The following is a 26,240-nucleotide window of genomic DNA, read 5'->3' as shown; positions in this document are numbered from 1 at the left end:
TGTACATAGCGCCCATATTGTTATAGGTGCGAGCCAGTTTTAGTCATTTTTAATAAATGTTTGAATCTGTCACCTCTCATTATTCATACAATGTTAGGAAACTTTATCCAACATTCTTTACAAAGGAGTCTATAATTCCTCTGGTATTTTATATTATATTACATTGCATTCCCTTTGCATTATTGCCCAGTCTGTTCTCATTAGGTCACAAACTTGTTGTCATAACTGAAGCAACACTGACAGAGCTTTAAAGTGCTCTTAAAGGAGAGGCTTTACACTTCCTTAAAGTGCACCTGTCGCCTAAGGGGAACATCAGCTGCAATATTGTGGGCTGAACCAGTCTTCACCTGAGGCATAAGGCACAAAGTACCTCACTGAAGTTGGTACTTTTTCTGAATTTGTAAGCTACATTCTCTTGTATACAGCTCAGTGATTCCCAGAGTGGTTGCTGTGGAGTACTTGCAGGAGTGACACGGTTTGGTGGTCCAGGACCAAATCAATGGGTTGATGTATCAAGCAGTGACAAGAATAGAGAAGCGGACCAGTGGAGAACTTGCTGCACCTCATGCATAACTATGGCGCAACATTTGGCCGCAAAGTGATGTTCTACAGCAGGGATGGGGAACCTTCGGCCCTCCAGCTGTTGTTGAACTACACGTACCAGCATGCCTTGCTACAGTTTTGCTTTTTGGCCATGCTAAAACTGTTGCAGGGCATGCTGGGATGTGTTGTTCAACAACAGCTGGAGGGCCAAAGGTTCCCCATCCCTGTTCTACAGTTATCTAGCTGAAATGACCTGAAGTAATTCTGGTTAGATGTCATGCATTGCCTGTATGTTCATCTTCTGAGTGCGCTGATCGTTCCCAGTATGAAGTCGTACGTGCAATTGCCCTGAGTGGGGTGTGGTTATATCTCTTCCCATTTGGGAACACTCGCGTATGAGCAAATTGGAACGTGGCCCAGTTGCTTGATTCTTTCCCCAATTTGCATAATCTGTTCATGGGTACATTGAGCTCTTGTCTCTACAGGCCTAGCTCTATATGCAATCTCGAAATGAAGAATAATTTCACTGAAAGTGCAGTTGTCAATTTCAGAGCATCCTCCAGATAAACCTCCGTTGAGGGCCCCAAACTTTCTTTCCATTTTGTGAGCCCCGCAGTTTCTAGAGAGAAAGAAAACGGTCACTCTTGTAGAAAATGTATTTTATCCAGTGTTAATTGATGCTGAAAGAACCAGCTACCTCGTTATGAGATCATGCTCCTCTTCATACAGCAGCGTTGCAATTACCCAACGCCGATTGGCAGACATTGAGAATCAGGGATTTCCATCATGTTGGATTTTCCTGACCCCAACATTGGCAAAATGGGGAATTGGAGCAATCCATCACATATGTACGGATGGTGTAATGGTCAGTATTACTGCCTCACAGCACTGAGGTCATGGGTTCGTTTCCCACTATGGCCTTAACTGAGTGGAGTTTGTATATTCTCCCCATACTTGCGTGGGTTTCCTCTGGGTACTCCGGTTTCCTCCCACAATCCCAAAAATATACTTGTAGGTTAATTGGCTTCTGACAATGAATGTGTGTGGTGTACATGTGGTAGGGAATATAGATTGTAAGCTCCACTGGGGCAGGGACTGATGTGAATGGCCAAATATTCTCTGTAAAGCGCTACAGAATATGTGTGCGCTATATAAATAACTGGTAATAATAATAATAAGAATAATGTGTTTGGGCCCCTTTAGTCTGCAATAACAACAAAGACTTTTAATTCTATTGGACTGCTTACTTAGTAAATAAATGGATTAGTCCTTATGTAACCATATATAACAGACATAGAGACAGAGCCACAAGTTCATGTGTGTGTGGTTTTGCGCTGTATCAGACTCTCAGTGAGAGCTGTCTGTGTGTGCGGGCCGTGGAGCGAAATCAGCTGCCTTGGTAACTGAAATGAACAGAATTGGAACCGCAGCGCTCTCTAGTGGTTATTCAGCTAAATATCACATCAGTTTTGTTACTGTTATATTCTAAGAACCATAATTACAGTATCTATGCTGTCCATAGAAGTGGTGAATTACCAGGCAAGAAACAAGTGGTATGTACATTGGGAGACATAAAACAACCCTAGTTGCTGGATTTAGGAGTACTAATGCGGTGTTAGGAACAGTGAATACAGGTGCAGCTCTACACACGTGGCTGAACAAAAGACAGGGAGCAGTAAATTTAATACCTCTGGGCCGGTTATTAAGAGCTATCTGCCAGGCGATCTCAGAGGTTCTTTTATTCATTGTGTAAAGGCACGCTGCTCAGCTTCCAGCAATACTGAGATATTTCCCCACAAGTGAATTCTTCTGTGTTACTCTTGTAAGGTCATTTTAGAACTGGGTTCTTTATTACCAGAAAATAAGTTGGCACCCTGTAGAAGAGTTGTATCATTACAATCATTGGGATCGGCAGCTGGAAGGGCACAGCATTTAGGAGTGAACACTGATAATACCAAGGAATCTATCATCTGACCCGTACCTAAAATACCCTTTCTAATAGCAGGTTTAGAAAACATGACCTGTAAGAAAAGAGAGTCAATACATTGGGGTCCTCGGTATGTCAGTTTCATATTGGCAAAAAGTGTTCTGTTTTGTATTTGCCTAATAAGTTATTAAACATTCTAAAAAATAAATGACAGTATAGCCATTACAGTAACAGTAATGTTTGTACAGTGACAGTGTGCTATAAATGGGAATATTCCGTACCTCACAATATTACTGATGGGAAAACTAGGGATTATTAAGGCCTATACACACTAGATGAGAAAATAAAAGATCGCTCAGAAAGGCCATTCTGAGCGAGATCTTTTACAATCTCGTCTAGTGTGTACACTCAGTGTCATTAACGATGCGCGTTCCCGCACATCGTTAATGACCCCCTCCCTTGTCTGAACATGTACAGACGAGGGAGCGCTTCGTTAATGACAGCGCATGGGCATCATTCCCCCCGTCGTCGCTCCCTTCCCCGCTGGCATCAGCAAGTGTCTATGGGTCCCCGCCGCTGCCAATATCAGCATCGGCAGGGGCTCTTCTGGTGTGTATGGGCCTTAAGGATGCTCCTCTGACATTTCCAAGCCATTCCTCAATGAACTCCTGTCCAGTTCCAGTGAAGCACCAGTTTTTGTAACATACCAGCATCAGGACCGTATGGAAAGATGTTGTCCTTATTGGCTAGTAATAATGACAATGGTTGTAGTTAGACTAGTGGTGTGGGGACATTGCAGCTGATTCAGAGGTGGTAACGATGTGGATCGGTGTTGCATCGTCTGTCGCAGCAGATCTGAGTGCACATACTAATGCTGGTGTATTTTGTAAGAAGACTCCCATTGTCGGCTTGTCAGATCCGCTGCCTGTGTCTGAAGATGCAGCATGGGATGCACAGCACTAACATCAGCTTGCCCATCGGCCAGCTGAGTAACTCCAGAGTCTAACAAAACTATCAGGAGTTACTCAGACGTCCAACAAAACTACACTGCTGAGGCCAGTGAAAGCGCATCTGGGGACGTAGCCACTGGCTTCAGCACATCTAAACAACAGGGCTGACATGCCTTCATTTTCTGTAAGGATCCCCTGTCAATCAGGCTGCCAGTTACTGTGACCAATGCGGCAGTTGACTAAAGGCACCTGTGCACTGCATCTTCAATACATGCATAGTCCTCTACATATCGGCCAACTCCGTAAAAACTCGGAACAGAATTCACTCCTTTATCATATATATTCTATATGTCCACACCAGACAAGTAGCTCACAATGCCTTCTGTATAGAGGCAAGAGCAGGGGTCAGTGAGAGGTTCCTGTAATCCAACGTGCTATGCCAGGGGCAAAGGGCCTATTGCAGGCATGTCCACACTGCGGCCCTCCAGCTGTCGAGAAACTACACATCCCAGCATGCCCTGACACAGCTTTAGCATTCTTTGACAGCAAAACTGTGTCAGGGCATGCTGGGATATGTAGTTTCACAACAGCTGGAGGGCCGCAGTTTGGACATGCCTGGCCTATTGTATTCATTCCTCAAACCCAGCTACACATGGACAAACAGCAATTGTGCAGTGCACTAAGAAGATTGGATATTACTATATTAGTGAAAGGAAAATGTGGAACTCCTCTGTGAGACTATATAAGGATTACCCCAGGTGCGCTAATAATGTTTTGAACATATTTTAAAGGAATAATCCCTATATAATTTGTATACCCTTTTACCAGAATAGTCACTCTAAGTTAAAAAATTATTAAAAACATGAATCCAATACCTGAATATTTATTCTTGGTATAAAACCAGAGGTGTAAGGTAGGGTCGTCGTCATAACAGCCTGCATCCATCGTAGAAGACAGTCACCTATGAGTTTACACCCGTAAGGGTGAGGTGATAGTCAAATTACATCTCCTGAATGGGGGCTGGTCATATGTTACCATTCATTGAAGTTTATGCAAACTTTCTGTATTTGTCTTAAGAACGTTTCTACCTATTGAATTAATGTTTTCAATCATTTTTTAAGTTAGAGTGACTATTTTGGTAAAAGGGTATACAAATTATATAGGGATTATTCCCTTAACGACTTCCCTTGCATGGTCGCATCAGATGCGACCATACCAGCAAGTGCTTTATCTGACCTGGTCACACAGGATGCAACCAGTCAGATAAACTGTGTTAGCAGCGGTAGGGAAGGGAAACTTTCCTCCGCTGCTGCTATCAGAGGGACCGGAAGATCCCTCTGCTTCCCTGCACCCTCCCCTCAGTGCTGCTGATCGGTCAGCACAGCAGGACCCCCCTACCCAGCGGCTGGGGAAATGTAAACCAACCCCCCACCCCCCCACCCCCCCAAAAGCTCAGATCCCCCTGTGTACCTGCCATCTGTCTGGGGTGTAAAAAGTAATGTCGCAATGTTACAGATGTTCCGATGTTTGAAAAAAAAAATTTTTTTTCTTTTTTTAGGTAAAATCATTTTCTTCCCCTAATTCACTCATAAAATACCTGGCTATTTCTGAGCGATTTTTGTGTGTGGGGGGGGGGGGGGGGGGATTGTTAGTTAAGTGGTTAGGATATATTTAAAAAATTGTTAGCACACCTGGGGTAATCCTTTTTGTATTTCTTTTTCCAGTCCCCACCAGCAGGGGATTAACTGTGAGGTGCAGTTTAAATTGTATGATGTTAGCGTGGCGGAAGGGCCTTTTTTACACACATACATATATATATATATATATATATATATATTTATTAGTACAGGTTGAGTATCTCATATCCAAATATTCCGAAATACGGAATATTCCGAAATACGGACTTTTTTGAGTGAGAGTGAGATAGTGAAACCTTTGTTTTTTGATGGCTCAATGTACACAAACTTTGTTTAATACACAAAGTTATTAAAAATATTGTATTAAATGACCTTCAGGCTGTGTGTATAAGGTGTATGTGAAACATAAATGAATTTTGTGAATGTACACACACTCGGTTTAATGTACAAAGTTATAAAAAATATTGACTAAAATTACTTTCAGGCTGTGTGTACAAGGTGATAAATGTAAGGGTTTGTTGAGGGGAAATCAAAGGCGATACTTAATACAGAAATAAAGTAAAAAATATAAAATAAATCAATATACGTCACATGAAATCCCAATGAACTGATGTTAATGTTGATCTTTTCTTATCCAGTGTCTATGGTGAATTTTTTCTTATCAGTTCAGACAGATCTCCAACGTGGAATGCATAGGAAACAAAATGAAAGAGGGGCATACAATGTGTAGCAACGTTTGTTATGAAATAACATAAAAATAGGTCCAGTGACTTCTCCACGGAAAAAAGACTCTGTAAGGTGTGAATCTTGATAGATGAGAAAGGGACAGTTCCTCACCACCTTTTCATATAGAAATGAACGTACCAAAACTCACTTAAGGAAATATATCGCCATACATATCAAGGTATCTTTATAATTTCTAAGAGGAAAACAGCAAAAGAAGTCGAAAGTTCATTCAATTAAACGTACCACACTCACTTTCTTGGAATGCGGGTATCCTCATATAAAGGTTTCTTTAGAATAGATGTACGTGAAGCCTTCTCTTTTCCAAAAAAAGGTCATTTATTGTTACAAATAAAATTACATAAAATAATTTTCCCTCCTTATATGTTACCATAAAAAAGGTATAGATACAATAGGTGGGTCAGATTGAATGAGAATGACATAGGTGAATTCCGGACTGTCACCTAGGTAACACCAATGTACTATACCTTCAAAATTTTGGGTGGCAACAGAAGGACGCAGTAAAAACACGGATAAATCACTGTCTGGGTGCATCAATGCCGTTTCGACCCACAGGTCTTTTTCAAGGTGTGTGCCCAGACAGTGACAGACAGGATATTTATACTCTAAAACAGGAAATAGTAAGGAAGCATGGGTAATATTTTTACCAAAAATATCTGGCTCCAGTTTTATCTTTACACTCTAGATTCCTATGGCTATAACCAGTACTTATGTTATCTATGAATGCTTTTCAATATTTTAATAATATAAACTGTTTAAAAGGTCTGTTGTAGAATCGCGGGAGCCACACTTCCGCGTTCCAGCGTGCGTTCCACTGAACCGGAAGTGGCCCGCGATTACGTTTCTGCTGTGGTCTACTAGTGTATTCACACTGCCATCAATGCAGTCGTATTCCCACAGCGGTTTAGCCTGCACGATCAATGTGTGTTATATACGAACTTAGAATCTGTGGTAGATGGTCTCTTCCATGATCTATTTTCTACGGGAGCCGCACTTCCGCGTTCCATTGTGCGTTCCACTGACCGGAAATGATCTAGACGTTGTCAGTTTCCACTATACTACAGAAACATAAATAATATTGTATATAGTGATATTCATTTTCTTAGTGAGTTTATATATTTAGGGTAATCGAATGGAGGGGAATCAAATCTCCCTTGTAGTGGACCCATTTTCACTGTATCCATTATGTTACACACCGCAAAAGATGGAAAAAACTTAAATGGAATCTTGGTGGATATGGATGGCACTCGCCTCTGTGTACACCTCCTATGATTTCTTTTTTTATATAACCTCCTATGAATTTTATATAAAGGTTTGAAAAACATAACAATACTGTATAATGGGGAATTTATAAGTCTCCATATAATGACAATAAATGAGGTAAAATGATAATTACAAATTTATAAAGAAATTACATGAACCATTTTAATTCGAAATCCGAATTTAAGCCACAAGGGGAGAGGGTGTTTAATCTAAAGATCCAGCTCATTTCAGCCTTAGCGAGATTGGTCTCAATGTCCCTATCTCTCCAATTAGATCTAATTTGCTGAATACCCAAAAAGTACAGTATTTTAGAAGTGGAACAATTGTGTTTTTTGGAAAAATGTTCAGAGAGTGAGTGTGTTTGTAGGCCTTTCTTTATATTACGTATATGCTCTGCTATCCTAGTTTTAAGAGCTCTACTTGTTCTGCCCACATATAATAGGCCACATTCACATTTTATCAGATACACAACATTAGTTGTGTGACAAGTAATAAAAGTATTAATTTTATATTCCACATTATTGATCGTAAAGCTAGTGATTTTTGAAGTGTCTGACTGTATGGTTCGGCATGCTATGCATGTGCCGCATCTGTGAAATCCCTTCGTAATTATGGGATTGGTGGAATCTACAGATAGAGCGCTTTGTACCAAAGTATTTTTGAGGTTTTTTCCTTTCCTATAAATAAATTTTGGTTGGGATGGAATGATTTCTTTCAACACTGGATCTCTTAGAAGGAGATGCCAGTGTTGTCGGATGATCTGCTCCTGTTTTCTTTAACCTCAGGAATTGTCCTTTTGTCATTGGAATTTAGATGGAAGCAAAATTCTTCTAGACGATGTTGCTTCCATCTAAATTCCAATGACAAGAATATAAGATTAACATACAACATTAGTAAAGAAGAAATACATTTCTTGGATCTAACAGTATACATTAAAGATAATGCTATCCATACCAAAGGGTATACAAAACCCACGGACTCAAATAGTTTTATTCCTTTTTCAAGTTAACATCACCCACACTGGTTAAGGGGTATCCCAAAAGGACAATTCCTGAGGTTAAAGAGGAATTGCAGTGAGAACCATCACTATGAGACCCAAAAGAATGTTATGAAAAAGAAATTCTTGAAAAAAGGTTATACTTCAGAACTTCTAGAAAAAGCGGAAGAAGAAGTGGAAGCTATAGATAGGAAAGATATCCTGAAAAAAGAAAATAAAAAGTCCAAATCCAATCAGGCAGAATGGGCCTTTATCTCAGAATTTGGAGCTAATTACAAAAAACAGGAGCAGATCATCCGACAACACTGGCATCTCCTTCTAAGAGATCCTGTGTTGAAAGAAATCATAAGTTCGTATATAACACACATTGATCGTGCAGGCTGAACCGCTGTGGGAATACGACTGCATTGATGGCAGTGTGAATACACTAGTAGAACACAGCAGAAACGTAATCGCGGGCCACTTCCGGTTCAGTGGAACGCACGCTGGAACGCGGAAGTGTGGCTCCCGCGATTCTACAACAGACCTTTTAAACAGTTTATATTATTAAAATATTGAAAAGCATTCATAGATAACATAAGTACTGGTTATAGCCATAGGAATCTAGAGTGTAAAGATAAAACTGGAGCCAGATATTTTTGGTAAAAATATTACCCATGCTTCCTTACTATTTCCTGTTTTAGAGTATAAATATCCTGTCTGTCACTGTCTGGGCACACACCTTGAAAAAGACCTGTGGGTCGAAACGGCGTTGATGCACCCAGACAGTGATTTATCCGTGTTTTTACTGCGTCGTCCTGTTGCCACCCAAAATTTTGAAGGTATAGTACATTGGTGTTACCTAGGTGACAGTCCGGAATTCACCTATGTCATTCTCATTCAATCTGACCCACCTATTGTATCTATACCTTTTTTATGGTAACATATAAGGAGGAAAAATTATTTTATGTAATTTTATTTGTAACAATAAATGACCTTTTTTTGGAAAAGAGAAGGCTTCACGTACATCTATTCTAAAGAAACCTTTATATGAGGATACCCGCATTCCAAGAAAGTGAGTGTGGTACGTTTAATTGAATGAACTTTCGACTTCTTTTGCGAATTTTCCTCTTAGAAATTATAAAGATACCTTGATATGTATGGCGATATATTTCCTTAAGTGAGTTTTGGTACGTTCATGTCTATATGAAAAGGTGGTGAGGAACTGTCCCTTTCTCATCTATCAAGATTCACACCTTACAGAGTCTTTTTTCCGTGGAGAAGTCACTGGACTTATTTTTATGTTATTTCATAACAAACGTTGCTACACATTGTATGCCCCTCTTTCATTTTGTTTCCTATGCATTCCACGTTGGAGATCTGTCTGAACTGATAAGAAAATATTCACCATAGACACTGGATAAGAAAAGATCAACATTAACATCAGTTCATTGGGATTTCATGTGACGTATATTGATTTATTTTATATTTTTTACTTTATTTCTGTATTAAGTATCGCCTTTGATTTCCCCTCAACAAACCCTTACATTTATCATTATTGTGTGTGATTTGTGGTTGGGCAAATCACTAGAGGAGTGAGATTGGGTTGACACTTTAGACCGCGCCAGAATACACACACCTTATTTCTATTCTGTGTGTACAAGGTGTATATGTAACATAAATGCATTCTGTGCTTAGATTTAGGTAACATCACCATGATATCCCATTATGGTATGCATTTATTTCCAAAATACGGAAAAATCCGATATCCAAATTACCTCTGGTCCCAAGCATTTTGGATAAGGGATACTCAACCTGTACCAGTCAAAAGTTTGGACACCTTCTCATTCAATGGTTTTTATTTTAATTATTTTCTACATTGTAGATTAATACTGAAGACATCAATACTATGAAAGAGCACATATGGAATTATGTTGTAAACAAAAAAGTGTTCAACAAATCAAAATATGTTTTATATTTTAGATTCCTCAAAGTAGCCCCCTTTTGCTTTGATGACAGCTTTGCACACTCTTGGCATTCTCTCAATCGGCTTCATGAGGTAGTCTCATGGAATGGTTTTGAATTAACAGGTGTTCCTTGTCAAGAGTCAGTCTGTGGAATTTCTTGCTTTCTTAATGTGTTTGAGACCATCAGTTGTGTTGTGCAGAGATAGGGTTAGTACACAGTGGACACCACTATTTGGCTACTGTTGTAATCAATATTATGGTAGGAACCACTCAACTCCGCAAAGAGAAACGACAGTCCATCATTACTTTAAGACATGAAGGTCAGTTGATACGGAAAATTTCAAGAACTTTGAATGTATCCTCAAGTTCAGTTGCAAAAACCATCAAACGCTATGATGAAACTGACTCTCATGAGGACCGCCCCAGGAAAGGAAGACCAAGAGTAACCTCTGCTGCAGAGGATAAGTTCATTAGAGTTACCAGCCTCAGAAAAAGCTACTTAACAGCACCTCAGATTAGAGCCCACATAAATTCTTCACAGAGTTCAAGTAGCATACAAATCTCAACATCAACTGTTCAGAGGAGACTGCGTGAATCAGGCCTTCATGGACGAATTGCTGCGAAGAAGCCACTACTGAGGATGAAGAAGAAGAAGAGAATTGTTTGGGCAAAGAAACACAAGGAATGGACCAGTGGAAATCTGTACTTTGGTCTGATTAGTCCAAATTTGAGATTTTTGGTTCCAACTGCCGTGTCTTTGTGAGACGCAGAGAAGTTGAGCGGATGGTTTCTGCATGTGTGGTTCCCACTGTGAAGCATGGAGGAGGAGGTGTGATGGTGTGGGGGGTGCTTTGCTGGTGACACGGTTTGTTATTTTATTCAAAATTCAAGGCACACTTAACTAGCATGGCTACCACAGCATTCTGCAGCGCCATGCCATCTGGTTTGTGCTTACTGGGACCATCATTTGTTTTTCAACAAGACAATGACCCCAAACACATCTCCAGGCTGTGTAAGGGCTGCTTGACCAAGAAGGAAAGTGATGGAGTGCTGCGTCAGATGACCTGGCCTCCACAATCACCCAACCTAAACCCAGTTGAGATGGTTTGGGACGAGTTGAAGGAAAAGGGAAGGAGTGAAGGAAAAGCAGCCAAGTGCTCAGCACCTGTGGGAACTCCTTCAAGACTGTTGGAAAACCATTCCAGGACACTACCTCATGAAGCTGATTGAGAGAATGCCAAGAGTGTGCAAAGCTGTCATCAAAGCAAAAGGGGGCTACTTTGAGGAATCTAAAATATATAACCTATTTTGATTTAACACCTTTTTGTTTACAACATAATTCCATATGTGCTCTTTCATAGTTTTGATGTCTTTAGTATTAATCTACAATGTAGAAAATAATTAAAATAAATAAAAACCATTGAATGATAATACTTCTACCTTTATTTTGGCTTTTAGTACCCGGAGTTGTTGTTCCAGGAGCAGTGAAAGACAAAAGTTACTCTGAGAGCTCAATGTTCCAGAACATAGTTTCTTTAGGTTGCCCTGTTTCTGCTCAATGTAATTGTACCAGCGATTGTCATGGGTGAAATAAGTGCAAGTGGATGACTTCAGTTAGATTTGATATTCGCCGTTATCATTTCAGATTTATGGAGAATTTGCAGACAGAGGTGCAAGAAATGGAATTTACCCAGTTCTCAAAGGGATTGAACTTCTTGAGAAAGGAAGATTTTGCCGAATGGCTGCTTTTCTTCACCGACGAGGAAAACAATGACATCTACTGGCACAATGTGAAATCCAGGATCACACCAGGCGAAGTGGGTTCAGCAGCTATTGAATGACCTCTGGGGAATAATGAGCTGACACTGTGAAATGTTTACCTCTAATAGCCCTGTAGCAGCATATTAATGCCATGTGTCTCTCTGTAATTTTGATATTGGCACAAAATGTGAAGAATACACAGTTCCTCATATGTATTTTTACAGATGTTATTTTACTTTTCGGTGCGTGACTTACTAAAGAACCTGCTGCTATTATGAGTCCGAGAGGGAACAACAAGTGGGTGGATGGGTGGGGGGGTTCATGTCATTAGCATGACATCATGAAACAAATAAACATATCATGACTTCGCCCCACACTATACAAAGCCTTAATGGTAATTAGCTATTGCAAACTCATTATTAAGTTAATATAGTGCACTGTAGGTGCACACTAAAGCATGAACGGTGTGTATGGAAACATTGTTACATTGTACCACCTTGCCCGAAGGATTTACAAACCAATATAATTCATGTGCATCTTGAGATGTTGATTGGGGAACTCAAGCATATGCATATAATTGTGATCAGGCCAGACGGAGTAAGGGCAAAGCAGTGATGATGTGATTTGCATATGGGCCTAAGGAAGGGGTCAAACGTAGTTAACTAAGATGACATCTATCTGTGATCCTTTGCTCTCACCTTTAACTTGTAATATAGAACACTGCTGTATACCTACTTTATGCACTCTATATGAAAAATGGCAGTACAGTATATGTTACATTGGCAAACTGGTGCTAAGCACAGCTGAGAGAGACCTTGGATTGGGTTGCCCATTTTACCATGTGCTGCTGTATAGGGGATGAAGATCTATAACTGAGTGCATATTGAAGTAACCATATACCATCCATAATTTCTTAGTGTTCTCTAATACAGAGGGGAGTGCATGTACTTGGCTGGTCACACACTTGTCATACCCCAGTTATCATCTAATGTGAACATATATACATTATTTTTGTGTGTGTGTGTGTGTGTGTGTGTGTGTGTGTGTGTGTGTGTGTGTGTGTGTGTGTCTGAGTGAGTGAGTAATAACACCAATTATTATGTTTTTCTCCTCTTAATTACAGAGTATCAGCTTGGAGGAATTCAAGAGCTTCTGTAACTTCATGAACAATCTAGAGGATTTCTCTATCACAATGAAAATGTTTACTGAGGCGGGCAAGGCGGTGAAGCTAGGTGAGTGTCAGTCCGTCGTGGTGTGCTATTGCTGCGGAGGTCTCTGATAGCTGTGAGAAGCCTTCCCAAGTGTCCCTAGTCCAGGATGGACCTGATATGGGATCTTCTTGCTGTAAATGTCATTACTGCTTTTGACTACTTGTAAATCATGGAGCATTGTGTGTACTATGACCCTTTGAATTTCCTCGTATTGTTATATTTTATTTTTCTCTAGCTGAGTTCAAAAGAGCCGTGAAAGTGGCAACAGGACAGGAATTATCTAACAATGTTCTGGACACTGTATTTAAGATCTTTGATCTTGATGGAGACAACTGTTTAAGCCACGGAGAGTTCCTGGGTGTATTGAAGAACAGGCTCCATAGAGGCTTAAAGGTACTATATAAAGATGATGATTTCATGGTGAGAACCCAAATGTCTAAAAAATGGAGATTGGATGCCAAAATGCATAGGGGGCGTGCTGGCACATGTCTGGTATGATGTGAGGAGACTGCTGTATTGTTCATGCTATGCATGTTACTTTATGCTGGTGAATATGCAGTGTCTGACCGCCACCATTGGTAGAAATGCCTTTGACCTGTTTATAATCTGATTGCATATTGAAATTGTCTTATAATGCACTTTGAGAGGCCCCCTTGTTCTGCCAACCTTTAGAAATGTTGCTATCTGAGACATGGATTCGGGTTATCAACCACTTGCCTGGCATGGTCGCATTGTTTGTGACCACACCAGGCTGTGCTTTATCTGAGCTGTTCGCAAACTATGCAGCCAGTCAGAAACACTGAGTGGGCGGCTATCGGAAGATAATCTTGTAGCAGCTGCCACTCTGAGGGACCTCCCAGCCCCTCTGCATCCCTGCACCCTTTCCCAGTGTCTACCGTGCTGCCGATCTGCAGGTCCCCCCACCAAGTGGCTGCAAAGAGGAGCAGCCACCCGGGAAATTTCATTTAGCCCCTCCTCGCCTACAATGCTGTGATGGTACGATGGTGATGGCCGCGATGCTCCGATGTTTGGAAAAAAATTATACAAATGTTTTGGATAAGCATTAAAAATATGTTCTTGACCTAATTCAGTCCTAAAAAAGGCAGTGGTTTTCTGAGTGGTTTTTGGATAAGAGATGACGCCGACTCTTATGTACATGCGGACAGACTGTGGAATTTGTTGAAAACTTTGCAACTGGCTTCTGCTTTACAAGCAATTCATTTTGTGACTTTAGTTCCACAAGAACTTCGTAAAGTAAACTGTTCTAGCATACTTACTTTATAAGATATACATTTTTAATACATATAGATGTATCCTCATACAGTACATCTTTGCTGCAGTCGTGCCAAATAGCCTCTCTTGGCATGTCAGATCCCGTGAGACTCTGTTAGCATTGGGCGTCTTTTTTGCCGAACATGCATCTTAGATGCAACGCAATGTGACTAGGATGCACCATAAGGCTGTACTGATTAATTTGATATGTGACACGATGTAGCAGTCGCAGCTTTTTTCCATACCAAGTTTTGTTGTGCTTCATATACAGACTCTAAAGGCCCTGCTGTCTCCCTTTTACCTACAGGATGCAGTTCAAACTTCTCACCATAACCTTCAAAGCTCTCTCCCTCTCCTCTTCCTCCTACATCTCCATCTCATTTCCCTCCACAGCATGTCCCACTGTCTTCGGTCAGCCAGCGACTACCACCTCACATCTTCACTGATTACCACCTCCCACACTCCCTTCAAAGACTACTCCTGTGCTTCCCCTAGTCTGTGAAATGCTCTCCCACATTTAGACTCCTCCCGACATCTACTGTTTCAAGAGCTCCTTCAAAACCCATTTTTTCAACCTAGCCTACGGGATTTCTCTTTGATCTGACTTCCCGACACTATCCCTAATCTGTTTCCTTACTACTCTCCTCTCCCTTTTAGAATGTAAGTGCGCACTACCCTCTCTCCTCCTCATCCCTCCCCCTTCACCCAATAACTCAGCCTACACTTACTTGTATTTATGTAAATATGTTACTTACTGTATGTAAAATGTATCACTTTGTTACCTTGTTTACCCTGTTTGTACCTTTACTGTGTACGGCGCTGCAGAACAGTGTGGCACCTTATAAATTAGTAAACAACCTGACCATCGGCTGCCATCTAGTTAATAATTTAATTTCCTTTGTTTCAGCATGTGCCCCACCAGCAGGGCTTACAAGGGTACTGGAAATGCGTCAAACGGGAGACCATTAAAGGAGCGAACGAAGTTTGGAAACAAACTGGAAAAAGTCCATTTTAATACTACTGTTAAAGTTGGCCAACGTTTACTACATTACTGGATTGCTATTTACATATCTTTTGTGCTTACGTATTGTTTACCTGTGTGTAGTGACATGCACCTTATGTTTTGTGCAAGAGCAATGCATTCATACTGGTCTGTTTCCAATGACCCCATGCCCACTCGCATTTGGTTCCTTTGCATTTTTCTGAATAATTCTTGTTCTATTCACATATTAACCACAAGAAAACACTTTGGGGATGACCTCCAGTGACCTGAACAACTGCAGTAATGAGCACATGTCAAACATGTATGTGCTTGAAATGCTTTTTCCGGTGTTTTGAATGTAAAAGAATGCGATTGGGTGTGAGGTGTAAGAGTACACTGATACCGTCCTCCGGATCACACGCTATATCCGTGTTTTCACTTTCATACTAGACAATTGGCTTTAATTAGACTAAACTGGGTTTACTATCCTATAGCATAGGTAGGCAATGTTACACTCCAGCTATTGTAGGACTATAAATCCCAGAATTCCCTGCAAGCCTGTCTCTGGCCAGGCATACTGTAAATTCTAGTTCCACATTGGCTGGAAGGTCACAGTTTGACTACTTCTACTCTATGGGCCTAATTCAGACCTGATCGCTAGGGTGCATTTTTTGCATCCCTCCGATCAGGTAGTCGCCGCTATCGTGGCTAATCCCGGGATCAGCGGGATCCTGGGATTTAGGCCCAAAAATGGCCGGGATTCAATTCCGGGATTGGAAGCTCCAATCCCGGGGATTGAGGGATCAGCGTTGAGCGTCCACAGGACGCTCAAACGCTGCCCGGCTTCCTGCTTCCGGGTCCCCAGCGCAGCGTGAGAGGTTACGCTGCGCTGCTAGCTGCTGGTGGGAGCCGCCAGCAGCGTTCACAGGATGTTCCCCTCCCGCCCGCCCCCGGTATATGATGAGTTATATGTATGGGGCGAGGGGGGCGGCCACCCAGGTAAAAGCCAATCCCGGGATTGGCCATTTTTCAATCCTGATACCCGGGATTGAAAAAATGGCCCGGGATTGGCTTCCCTAGTCGCCGCCTACAGGGGGAGGGGGAAATCGCTGTGCAGGAGTGTGATCACATGTGCAGGAGACCTGCACAAACAGAAGTTTGTGCAGTCTCTGCCCAGACCAGGACTTACTCTTCCAGTGCGATAATCGGGGCTGGAGCTGACGTCCGAAACCCTCCTTTCAAACGTCTGGTCCCGCCTGCGTTTCTCCGGACACTCCTTAAAAACGGTCAGTTGCCACCCACAAACGGTCTCTTCCTGTCAGTCACCTTGCGATCACCCATGCGATCGCTTTTCTTGCACCATCCCGTCGCTGCCTGACGCTCCCCGACACTGCGGACCGACGTGCCTGTGCATTGCGGTGCATACGCATGCGCAGTTCAGACTTGATCGCAGATTGTACGAAAATGCAGCCTAGCGATCAGGTCTGAATTAGGCCCTATATATACAACGTGTGTTAGTTACACTTACAGAAATGGTGTATGTCGTGTGTTTATTGTATTTTGCAAATGATCAGCTTTCTGCGGAGGCACGAATCAAATCACTGCAACTAGTCACGGCCAACGTGGAAGTGTTAGAGGTCTTGTCAGAACTGCAGGGTGGCATTAACATGGCAACATATCTCTGCAGTTTGTATTGAGGAACAATAAGAATGACTGGTGTTATCAGTAGCAATCAATCACACATTCACTTTCATGTTCTATTCTGATCCCAAATTTTCACTAAGACGGGTTTGATGCTATGGGCTGTGTACACCGCCAATATTGGAACAGCATTATCAAACGTCCCAGCCCCCTTGTTATGCAGAGTGATATACAGGCTGGTCTGTGGGGACACTACGCGTTCTCTCTGTCTGGTCTAGTGCAGGGACTAATAAACAGCTCAGGGAACTATGTAAAGTTTTATTCAGGGGGCAAACTGCATATTCATAACTAAGTCTTCACTCAATAGACTGTTTATTGTCCCACACTAAGTGCTATGAATCCTAATGGCTATTCCGCTAATTGGCTCAGTACACTTCTCCGTAGGCTGAAGTCATCCTGCACTGCTGGGAAGTGCTAGAGTGCACTGCGAGTCATCTCTGTGCGTCAGACTGGCTCACCGTAGGATAAAGTACTGCTGCGTGTATGCAGTAACTGACCAGTCCTACTCGCATTACATGTTATTCAACCTACAAGAAGAATAACATAACACTGGGACTTGCAGTTATGCACCAAACATTAATTTGCTCAGACACCTAAATATTGGTGTAGGTATTAGACATCACTCCGTGTGAGGGGGGCTGTAGTCCGTTACCGTGAGTGCACCTGAGACTTATACACAGTGGAGGCAGAAATGTGTCCTCTAGAAAATATCCATGAGATTATGCGGTGTATGAATATGCTAGGGGACAGTGTCTTAGCAAGTATCTAGTCAATTAAGGGTTAAGGTCATTAGGTCGACCACTATTGGTTGATATGGTCAATAGGTCGCTATGGTCAGTAGGTCGACGTGAGTTTTTCAATATTTTTTTTCTTCATTTTTTGAACTTTTTTTATACTTTACGATCCACGTGGACTACAATTGGGAACGGTAACCTGTGCTGAGCGCAGCGAGGCGCCTTGCCCGAAGCATGGCGAGCGGACATGGTGCACTAATTGGGGTTCCCCGTCACTTTATGAAGAAAACGACACCAATAGGAAAAACTCACGTCAATCTTTTTCCATGTCAATATAGCACATGTCGACCTATTGACCACGTCAACCTACTGCATGTTGACCAATAGCGGTCGAGCTAATGACCCTTACCCTCAATTAATAAGATGATTATTAGCTCAGTCCAAAAAATAGCTGCCTTCTCTTTGTACAGGAGAGGCAGATTCTATTCCAGTCTGTGTATATTCTCGGGCACCAGGAACATGCCTGATAGGCATAGGAGACAGACCAAAAATGTAGCACCACATATATATATCGGATAAGAAAGGAACGTCAGGAAAAATGTCCGCATATAGCCTATTCCTTTCTATAGGGAGAGCTTGGCATTGAATATGTGTAACAAAAGTTGTGGAAAAACATATACTTTACTATTTTTATGAATATTCCAAGACATCTACATTTCACAGATGAGTAAATGTTACTTGTACTGAAACCGCCCATGCTGGGTATACTACAGTGTAATAATGGACTTGGATCCATCCGTTCAACACTCTGATTTACCTCTTTATTATTCCGGATCATATGTTGTTTCCTGTATTGTTGCCAATTAAAATCGCACATTCCCACATACCCTTTAAAAATGTCTACAATAGACTTTGTAAACCCAGTGCACAGAAACAACTGTGAGGAGAAAGGTGCTGTAACCCGCAGCAACCAGAGCTTGGCCTTCATGACAGTCTATGGGTTGTTTAGTATGTTACTGTACCTGTGCAGCAGTTTTCATGCTGTCCCCCAGTGCAGGCAGCGGTGATAGAGGGGTATTCCTGCACTGGGGGACAGCGCCAGAATCAGTCTGTCCCACCTTCTTTCCCAATGTTTACATGCTCACACTGCACACTTCATCAGAGAAATGAAGGTAACTGGATATATCAATATTTCTCTCTATATATTTTCTACTATTTTTCCAGGAAACTCATTTTTTACCAAAATAAATAAATAAACGTGTTGGGTTTTTTTATTGTATTTTTCTTATTAATACTCAATTGAATTCTTTATGGATTGGTGTTATATACCTTTATATAAATGTTGATTTAAAAGAGAAAATATAAGGTTTGTAGTAATTTACCTGCAAAAGGTGTATTCTGTTATGTTCATGAATAAAGGTGAAATGATAAATCTGCAATGTGTTCTATTCTAGTATCACAGGGCATACGGAGAGATGTGTACCTGATTCCAGTACTACTGTACCATATACACTTGTATCAAACCGCCACTTACCGTAACAGTCACAAAGGACAAAGGATTCTTTGGAGCACTCTCCAGTTCCTGGGGGTAAATGTAATCGGGTCCAAAATTGCTGGAGGTCCAGGATTTCGTCCGAGAATGGACATATTTATTTACGAGGCAAACCACCTCTACTGTATATAAAAGTGACTTTTTAATTTGGATGTAATTCTTTTAGCATACCACTAGATGGCACCCCACACTATTTTTGTGATTTGCTGTTCTGTAACATAAGATTAAAGGATAATTTCACTTTGAGCGTAATATTCTAACTACAACCCATTAACCATCGTACCTGTTAGTCCTGCATGCCCTCCCCTGCACCTTTTGCTCCAGCTGCCAGTGTTGAAGTCTATGGACTATGCACAGCTTGTCTAATTAAAATAAAAAAATCAACCATATGCTGTCAGTGGAAGCATGCCAGCAAGAGGATCAGTATATGGCATACAGGCGATGTTTGGACAACCAATATCCTCAATGCCAAATCCCTGGTGAGTAACCTTTAGGGTCTGGATTGTAGTTTAGATATAGTGAAACTGTTCCTTTAAGCACTGCTTGTCCCATTAAAAGTTCTTATACAGCAAATGTTCTGTTCTATTCTCCTGCATTTATGACTGCTGCTTATAGACTTCAGTCCCTGAAGACATTCGTTGCTGTAAGGCCAGTGGAATAGTTCAGACAAAACATAATGTACTATCCATAAAAGCAAGTCATCTGCAGCTTACTTTAATTATGTCTCTTAGCTCATAGGTTACATTGCTAGAATTCAGCCAGAGGATGTCAGGCTTTTAAATGAAGTATATGTAATGCCAGCTAATAAATACGGGATTGTGTATATGTCATATATAATGTGTATATGTGTGTGTGTGTGTATATATATATATATATATATATATATTTTGTAACGAGACCTTCCACCAGACAAGACGCTGACACAGTTGTATTAAAGAAATGCAGACCGTTCACTTCCACAGCATAGTAAACAGACGTTTCACAGCAAGTTCAATGGGTACCTTAATTAGGCACCAGTTCACAAACCGCATGAACACAATCTCAGGCTCCCTGTCTCTAACCCACTGGCCCGCCCTATGTCGCCTGGCCACTTGTTGGCATCAAGAGCCCTGAGCCCTTGCCCTAACGAGCTTTATAAAAGTGTGGCACAGGTGTGCCTGATTACTGGGAGCGCTTGCTCCAATACCTAAACCGGACCTGCATGGATGGGATCTCATGTATGAAATTGCAGGGTATTTCTGTGTATCAACAGCAATACAATAATATAATTTCCAACTGCCAGATGATCATTGACACAACATTGAAGAGACAACCTGCTGTGTTCCAACACCTCCCTGGGGCTTCCTCTTGGTCCAGTCCTAAACCCAGGTCGCCTTAGCCCGGGCACCTGATCTGTTGTGCCCTGTCCTGCAAACACCCGGAGTGGCATCCGGACTGGACTGCCACATATCCTCCCCTTAAGCTTCGAGCCTACGGGTGAAGCCGAGTCCTTCTTTGGCGCACATACCTGCTCGCCAATCTCAGCAGGCATACCCCTTTTTGGGTCGGTCTCTCTCCGAGTTCTCCCCCCCCCCCCCCCTCTAGCTTCACCCCACAGGGCTCTGCACCTTTTGAGGAGAGGAACTTCCTTGAAATGGCATCCACGTAATCCACCTGCTCTGTGCTGGACCTTGAAGCCGTATGGCTGGAGGGCAGAAAACCACCGTGTTACCCGGGCGTTGGTCTCCTTATTTAGGCACATACATTGGAGTGGAGCGTGATTGGTGATTAAGGTGAACTCCCATCCCAGGAGATAGTACCTCAGAGTCTCTACTGCCCACTTGATAGCCAGGCATTCCTGCTCTACCGTAGCATATCGCTGTTCCCTAGGCAGTAGTTTCTTGCTGAGGTAGAGGACTGTTTTTTCTTCCCCACCTACCTCCTGAGACAAGACTGCTCCGTGGCCTGTTCCTGAAGCATCCGTCTGCAGGATGAACCTTTTACCGAAGTCCGGGGCTATCAACACTGGTGCTTTACACAGAGCACTTTTTAAGTCCTTCCAAGTCTCGTGTACCTGGAACGTCCAAACAAGCTTGTCCGGACTTTGCTTTTTCAAGCAATCAGTGAGCGGAGCTGCTCTGGTGGCAACGTGCGGGACAAACTTGCGGTAATATCCCACTAGGCCCAAGAAGGCCATGAGTTGGGTTTTCCTCTCAGGCCTTGGCCAGGCAGCAACAGCCTCCACCTTATTGACCTGATGTTTGATTTGGCCCCGGCCCACCACGTACCCCAAGTACTTAGCCTCTGACATACCTATCGAACACTTCTCTGAGTTGGCCGCGAGGCCGTGGAAGCGCAGAGACTTTAATACGGCTTCCACTTTGGCCAGATGAGACTCGCTATCGTCTCTGAAGATAACAATGTCATCTAGGTATGCAGCTGCATACTTTCGGTGGGGCTGGAGGAGCTTATTCATAGCCCACTGGAACGTGGCCGGGGCCCCGTGAAGACCAAATGGCAAGACTCAATACTGAAACAGGCCATCTGGGGTGGAAAAAGCAGTTTTTGCCTTGGCAGCCTCGGTGAGGGGAATCTGCCAATAGGCTTTAGTAAGGTCAAGTATTGGCTTTGGGCCAGTTGCTCAATCATCTCATTAACACATGGCATGGGATAAGCATCAAATTTAGATACTTGGTTCAACCTGCGGAAGTTGTTGCAGAACTGCAGTGCTTCGGACGGCTTGGGAACCAGCACTATGGGGTTATTCTACCTGCTGGTGGACTCTTCAATAACCCCCAGGCATAACAAGTCCTCCATTTCCTTGCGTACTGCGTCCCTCTTTGCCTCGGGTATCCGGTACGGCCACATATTGACCACTACCCCCGGAGGAGTAACGATATCGTGCTCGATGATCTTTGTCCTCCCTGGAATTGCCGAAAAGACATCTAAATTTCTCCTGACCATGTCTCTAGCTTGACGCGTCTTGACCTCGTCGAGCAATCTGTCAATTGGGACCACGCATGCCGAGATCTTGGCCACTCTTGCAGTTACTGTCTCTTGAGCTTTCCTTCCAAGGCTTCAGCAGATTTATATGATAGATCTTTGTAAGCTTTCACTTTTGTGGTTGGTTCACACGATAAGTCACTGGTCCCACAGCCTCGAGCACTGTATATGGCCCTTGCCAATGGGCATAAAGCTTGCCCTCCACTGTGGGGACCAAGACCTTGTCTCCAGGGTTAAAACTCTGTTTCTCAGCTGGAACATCATAATGACGTTTCTGCCTAGACTGGGCCTGAGTCATATGGTCCCTGACCAACGGAACTATCTGCTGGAACCACCCGTAGAGCTGGTAAACAAACTGTACTACATTTGGTTCCGGGGACGTCTGTTGTTCCCGTCCCTCCTTTAGTAGGTCCAGGATTCTCCAGGGCTGTCTGCCGTACAACAGCTCAAAGGGGCTGAAGCCCGTAGAGGACTGGGGAACCTCTCGAATGGCGAACATCAGAAAAGGTAGGAGCTGGTCACAGTCCCTTTTGTCCTGGGCGACTGCCCTCCTGAGCATATGTTTGAGTGTGCGGTTAAAACGCTCCACCAAGCCATCAGTCTGGGGATGATGCACTGAGGTGTGAATCTTCTTAACCCCCAGCAGCCAATATAAGTCGCTCATCAGCCGGGACATGAAGGGGGTCCCCTGGTCAATGAGGACCTCCTTGGGCATGCCCAGGTGGGGGAAGATCAGCAATAGTTATTTGCCAATGGTTGCTGTCTTCATATTTCTTAGAGGGATGGCATCAGAGTATCGTGTGGTATAATCAAGGAGGACGAAGATATACTGATGTCCCCTTGCTGATTTTTCTACTAGCCCCACAATATCCATCCAATCCTTTCAAAGGGCATGGAAATTACCGGAAGAGGGATGAGGGGAGCTCTGTATTGCGGCTTTGGTGCGGTACGCTGGCAGATGGGACACTCCTGACAGTACTTTGCTGCCGACGCTCGGATTCACGGCCAGAAAAAACGCTGCTGTATCCTCTGCAGAGTTTTCTCCTCCCCCAAATGTCCTCCCCACAACTAAGAATGGGCAGCTTCTAGGACCAGAGGCTGATATGGACCTGTGGTACTATAAGCTGCTCAACTTTCTTGCCCCGTTCCTCGACAACCCGATATAGTAAATTCTTCTCTACTATGAAATAAGGGCTGCCCTTCCTGGATAAGGGCGAATACATTTACCCATTATAAGTACAAATGTTCTGGAAAGCATTTGCAAGGTTCGGGTCTTCCTGCTGGTCTCATCCGAAATCCTGAAGCGACATGACCGTTCTTAATGTCCTTTCGTCACTCACCTCATCCGGATCGGTCGGCTCTTCTGGCGTAGACGTACCGACTCCACACACACACTCGGTTCCCGAGGACTTACTCGACCTTCGAGCCATGAAGCTGGGAGAGGAAGGCAGCTCCTCGAGTTGAAATGCCAACAGTTCAGATAGGCCAGGGAAATCTCGCCCCAGGATCAAAGGATAGGGCGAGCGTGGGGTGAAGGCTGCCACCAGCTGGATTGTCCGCCCCCGATGTTGTACTGGAAACCGCACTCTGGGATACTTGTGAGTGGCACCATGGACGCAAAGCACCTCAACTGCAGGTAAGACCTGGTCAGCGCCTTCAAGGACAGACCCCGCAGAGATAATTGACAATTCACTCCCGGTATCGACAAGCACCTGGATTGGCCGTGCTGCGATCTGGAGGGTCACCTGGAATCGGGAGGGCACAGACGAACCCTTGCTTCCGACACAGCTGTAGGCTGGTTACCCTGATTTCCCTGCTCCACACTCCATAGGCTCAGGTTGTTTGGTACAGTCCTTTTGGATGTGGCCCTGTTCCCCGCACTTATAGCAGATGACCGGATTGGTCCGGGCCCCTGCTTCCGGAGTTTGACGGGTCTTGGGACTGGTCGTGTCTCTCGGTCTAAGGGCTTAGCCATTTTATCCAATGCAGCATATCTCTCCATTGCGGCGGGTAGGTCCACCGGGAGGTCATGGTATGTTTTCTGGGGATCCCACGTCAAATATGGGGCCAGCTTATTCGCACAGCTATCCTCTGACCATCCCAGGCGTGCGGCCGCGCACTCAAAGGTCCCCAGGTAGGCTTCCACATCGACTGAGGGACACATCTTTTGCAACGGCCTAGGCTCCTGGTGGTGCTGTCGCAGGGTTTCCTGCTGAGCCTGTACTTGTGTTTAAAGAAGCTGCATCTGGGATTGTTGCCCCGCAGACACATTAGTTAAGGCCCTTAACAACTCCATGGTAGATGGGACAGATGCACGATATAGGATTCTTGCGTCCCTTAACATACACCACCAAACCACAATTCAACAACAAAAAACACACAAAGAGGAGAAACCCCACCCTGTTTTTTTCTGGTTTTTTTTCTGTTTTTTTTTCTGTTTTTTTTTCTGTTTTTTTTTTCTGTTTTTTTCTTTTCTTTTTGTAACTAATTGGCACACATCCTGGCTGGTTACTAACCTGACCAGAGGAAGTTTTCGGAGTCTGTGGAGACTGTCGTGGCTCCTGCAGCCCCTGGCTTATCGCTGCGCTTGGTGCATCCAGCAGAGGGTCCCTGTTCGGGTGCCAATTTGTAACAAGCAACCTTCCACCAGACAAGACGCTGACACAGTTGTATGAAAGAAATGCAGACCGTTCACTTCCACAGCATAGTAAACAGATGTTTCACAGCAAGTTCAATGGGTACCTTAATTAGGCACCAGTTCACAAACAGCATGTACACAATCTCAGGCTCCCTGTCTCTAACCCACTAGCCCGCCCTCTGTCGCCTGGCCACTTGTTGGCATCAGGAGCCCTTGCCCTAACAAGCGTTATAAAAGTGTAGCACAGGTGTGCCTGATTGCTGGGAGCGCTTGCTCCAATACCTGGACCGGACCTGCATGGATGGGATCTCATGTATGAAATTGCAGGGTATTTCTGTGTATCAACAGCAATACAATAATCTAATTTCCAACTGTCAGATGATCTTTGACACAACATAAAAGAGACAACCTGCTGTGTTCCAACACCTCCCTGGGGCTTCCTCTCTGTCCAGTCCTAAACCCAGGTCGCCTTGGCCCCGGCACCCGAACTGTTGTGCCCTGTCCTGCAAACACCCGGAGTGGCATCCGGACTGGACTGCCACATATCCTCCCCCTAACCTTCAAGCCTACGGGTGAAGCTGAGTCCTTCTTTGGCGCACATACCTGCTCGCCAGTCCCAGCAGGCGTACCCCTTTTCGGGTCGATCTCTCTCCTCCTCCAGCAGCTGGCACTCATATATATTGAAATCAGCCTGCTCCGGAGCACAAATCAAAGTACCATATTCCTCCAAAAGAACTCTGCACTCGGAGACAACATGAATAGCAAAAGAATTTGATAAATAATTATTTTGCTATTCATGTCGTCTCAGATGGCCGAGTCCTTTTGGAGGAATATATATTTTAAAACAGTCATTCCGACGTTTCGGTCCTACCCGGACCTTTGTCAAGGTTTAAATGACAATCACACACAGAGTCCAGGTATACCTGTATCCCTCCCCAACAGTAAAACAAAACCAGACATAGACATATATGTCCCACACACGGATTCATATCACATGTGCAAACCATTACATGGTCAAAGTCCCAGTATTCCCACATCCAAAGATCCAGTACAGTCCATCAGTGCACTCACCTACCACAATTCCAGCACTGCACCGCAAGTGGAACGCACGCCACCTTTGGCGCGCTCCTCCCCAGTGCAGCAGCTCCTATCTAACTTCCGCATTCCGCTGTATGGACCCGATCATGTGACAATTATGTCACAACATTAACTCTGCAGTGATTTTTATTTAACACATCTATCTCACAAGCCACCAGTAACCGTTGGCAACCAGATACACTCCTGCTCAATACATTAACTCTTGTATGTAGTAATATTTGATCAGACCCATACCGTCGATGCGGGCAAAACCTAAAAGTACATAACCATAATCTAACAAAAAAAAAAACAACCAGACCAAG

The 26,240-nt window shown here is 43.4% G+C and overlaps 1 protein-coding gene across 2 annotated transcripts in view; it reads left to right on the top strand.

The window, feature by feature from the left end:
* MICU2 (mitochondrial calcium uptake 2) overlaps nucleotides 1-19,466 on the top strand; it is a 535,492-nt gene extending 516,026 nt beyond the window's left edge. For both annotated transcript variants that reach the window (XM_063951667.1, XM_063951666.1), the window contains 4 exons: nucleotides 11,653-11,824; nucleotides 12,892-13,000; nucleotides 13,215-13,372; nucleotides 15,159-19,466. In XM_063951667.1, coding sequence (XP_063807737.1) covers nucleotides 11,653-11,824; nucleotides 12,892-13,000; nucleotides 13,215-13,372; nucleotides 15,159-15,266 — 547 coding nt within the window. In that variant the 3' untranslated portion in view covers nucleotides 15,267-19,466. The remainder of the gene's footprint in view (nucleotides 1-11,652; nucleotides 11,825-12,891; nucleotides 13,001-13,214; nucleotides 13,373-15,158) is intronic.
* The last annotated feature ends 6,774 nt before the right edge of the window (nucleotides 19,467-26,240 follow it).

Source organism: Pseudophryne corroboree, chromosome 2 (genome assembly GCF_028390025.1).
Source record: "Pseudophryne corroboree isolate aPseCor3 chromosome 2, aPseCor3.hap2, whole genome shotgun sequence".
NCBI classification, from domain to species: Eukaryota; Metazoa; Chordata; class Amphibia; order Anura; family Myobatrachidae; genus Pseudophryne; species Pseudophryne corroboree.
The sequence above is the reverse complement of the archived record's forward strand: the minus strand, read 5'-3'. Positions and strand labels throughout refer to the sequence as shown.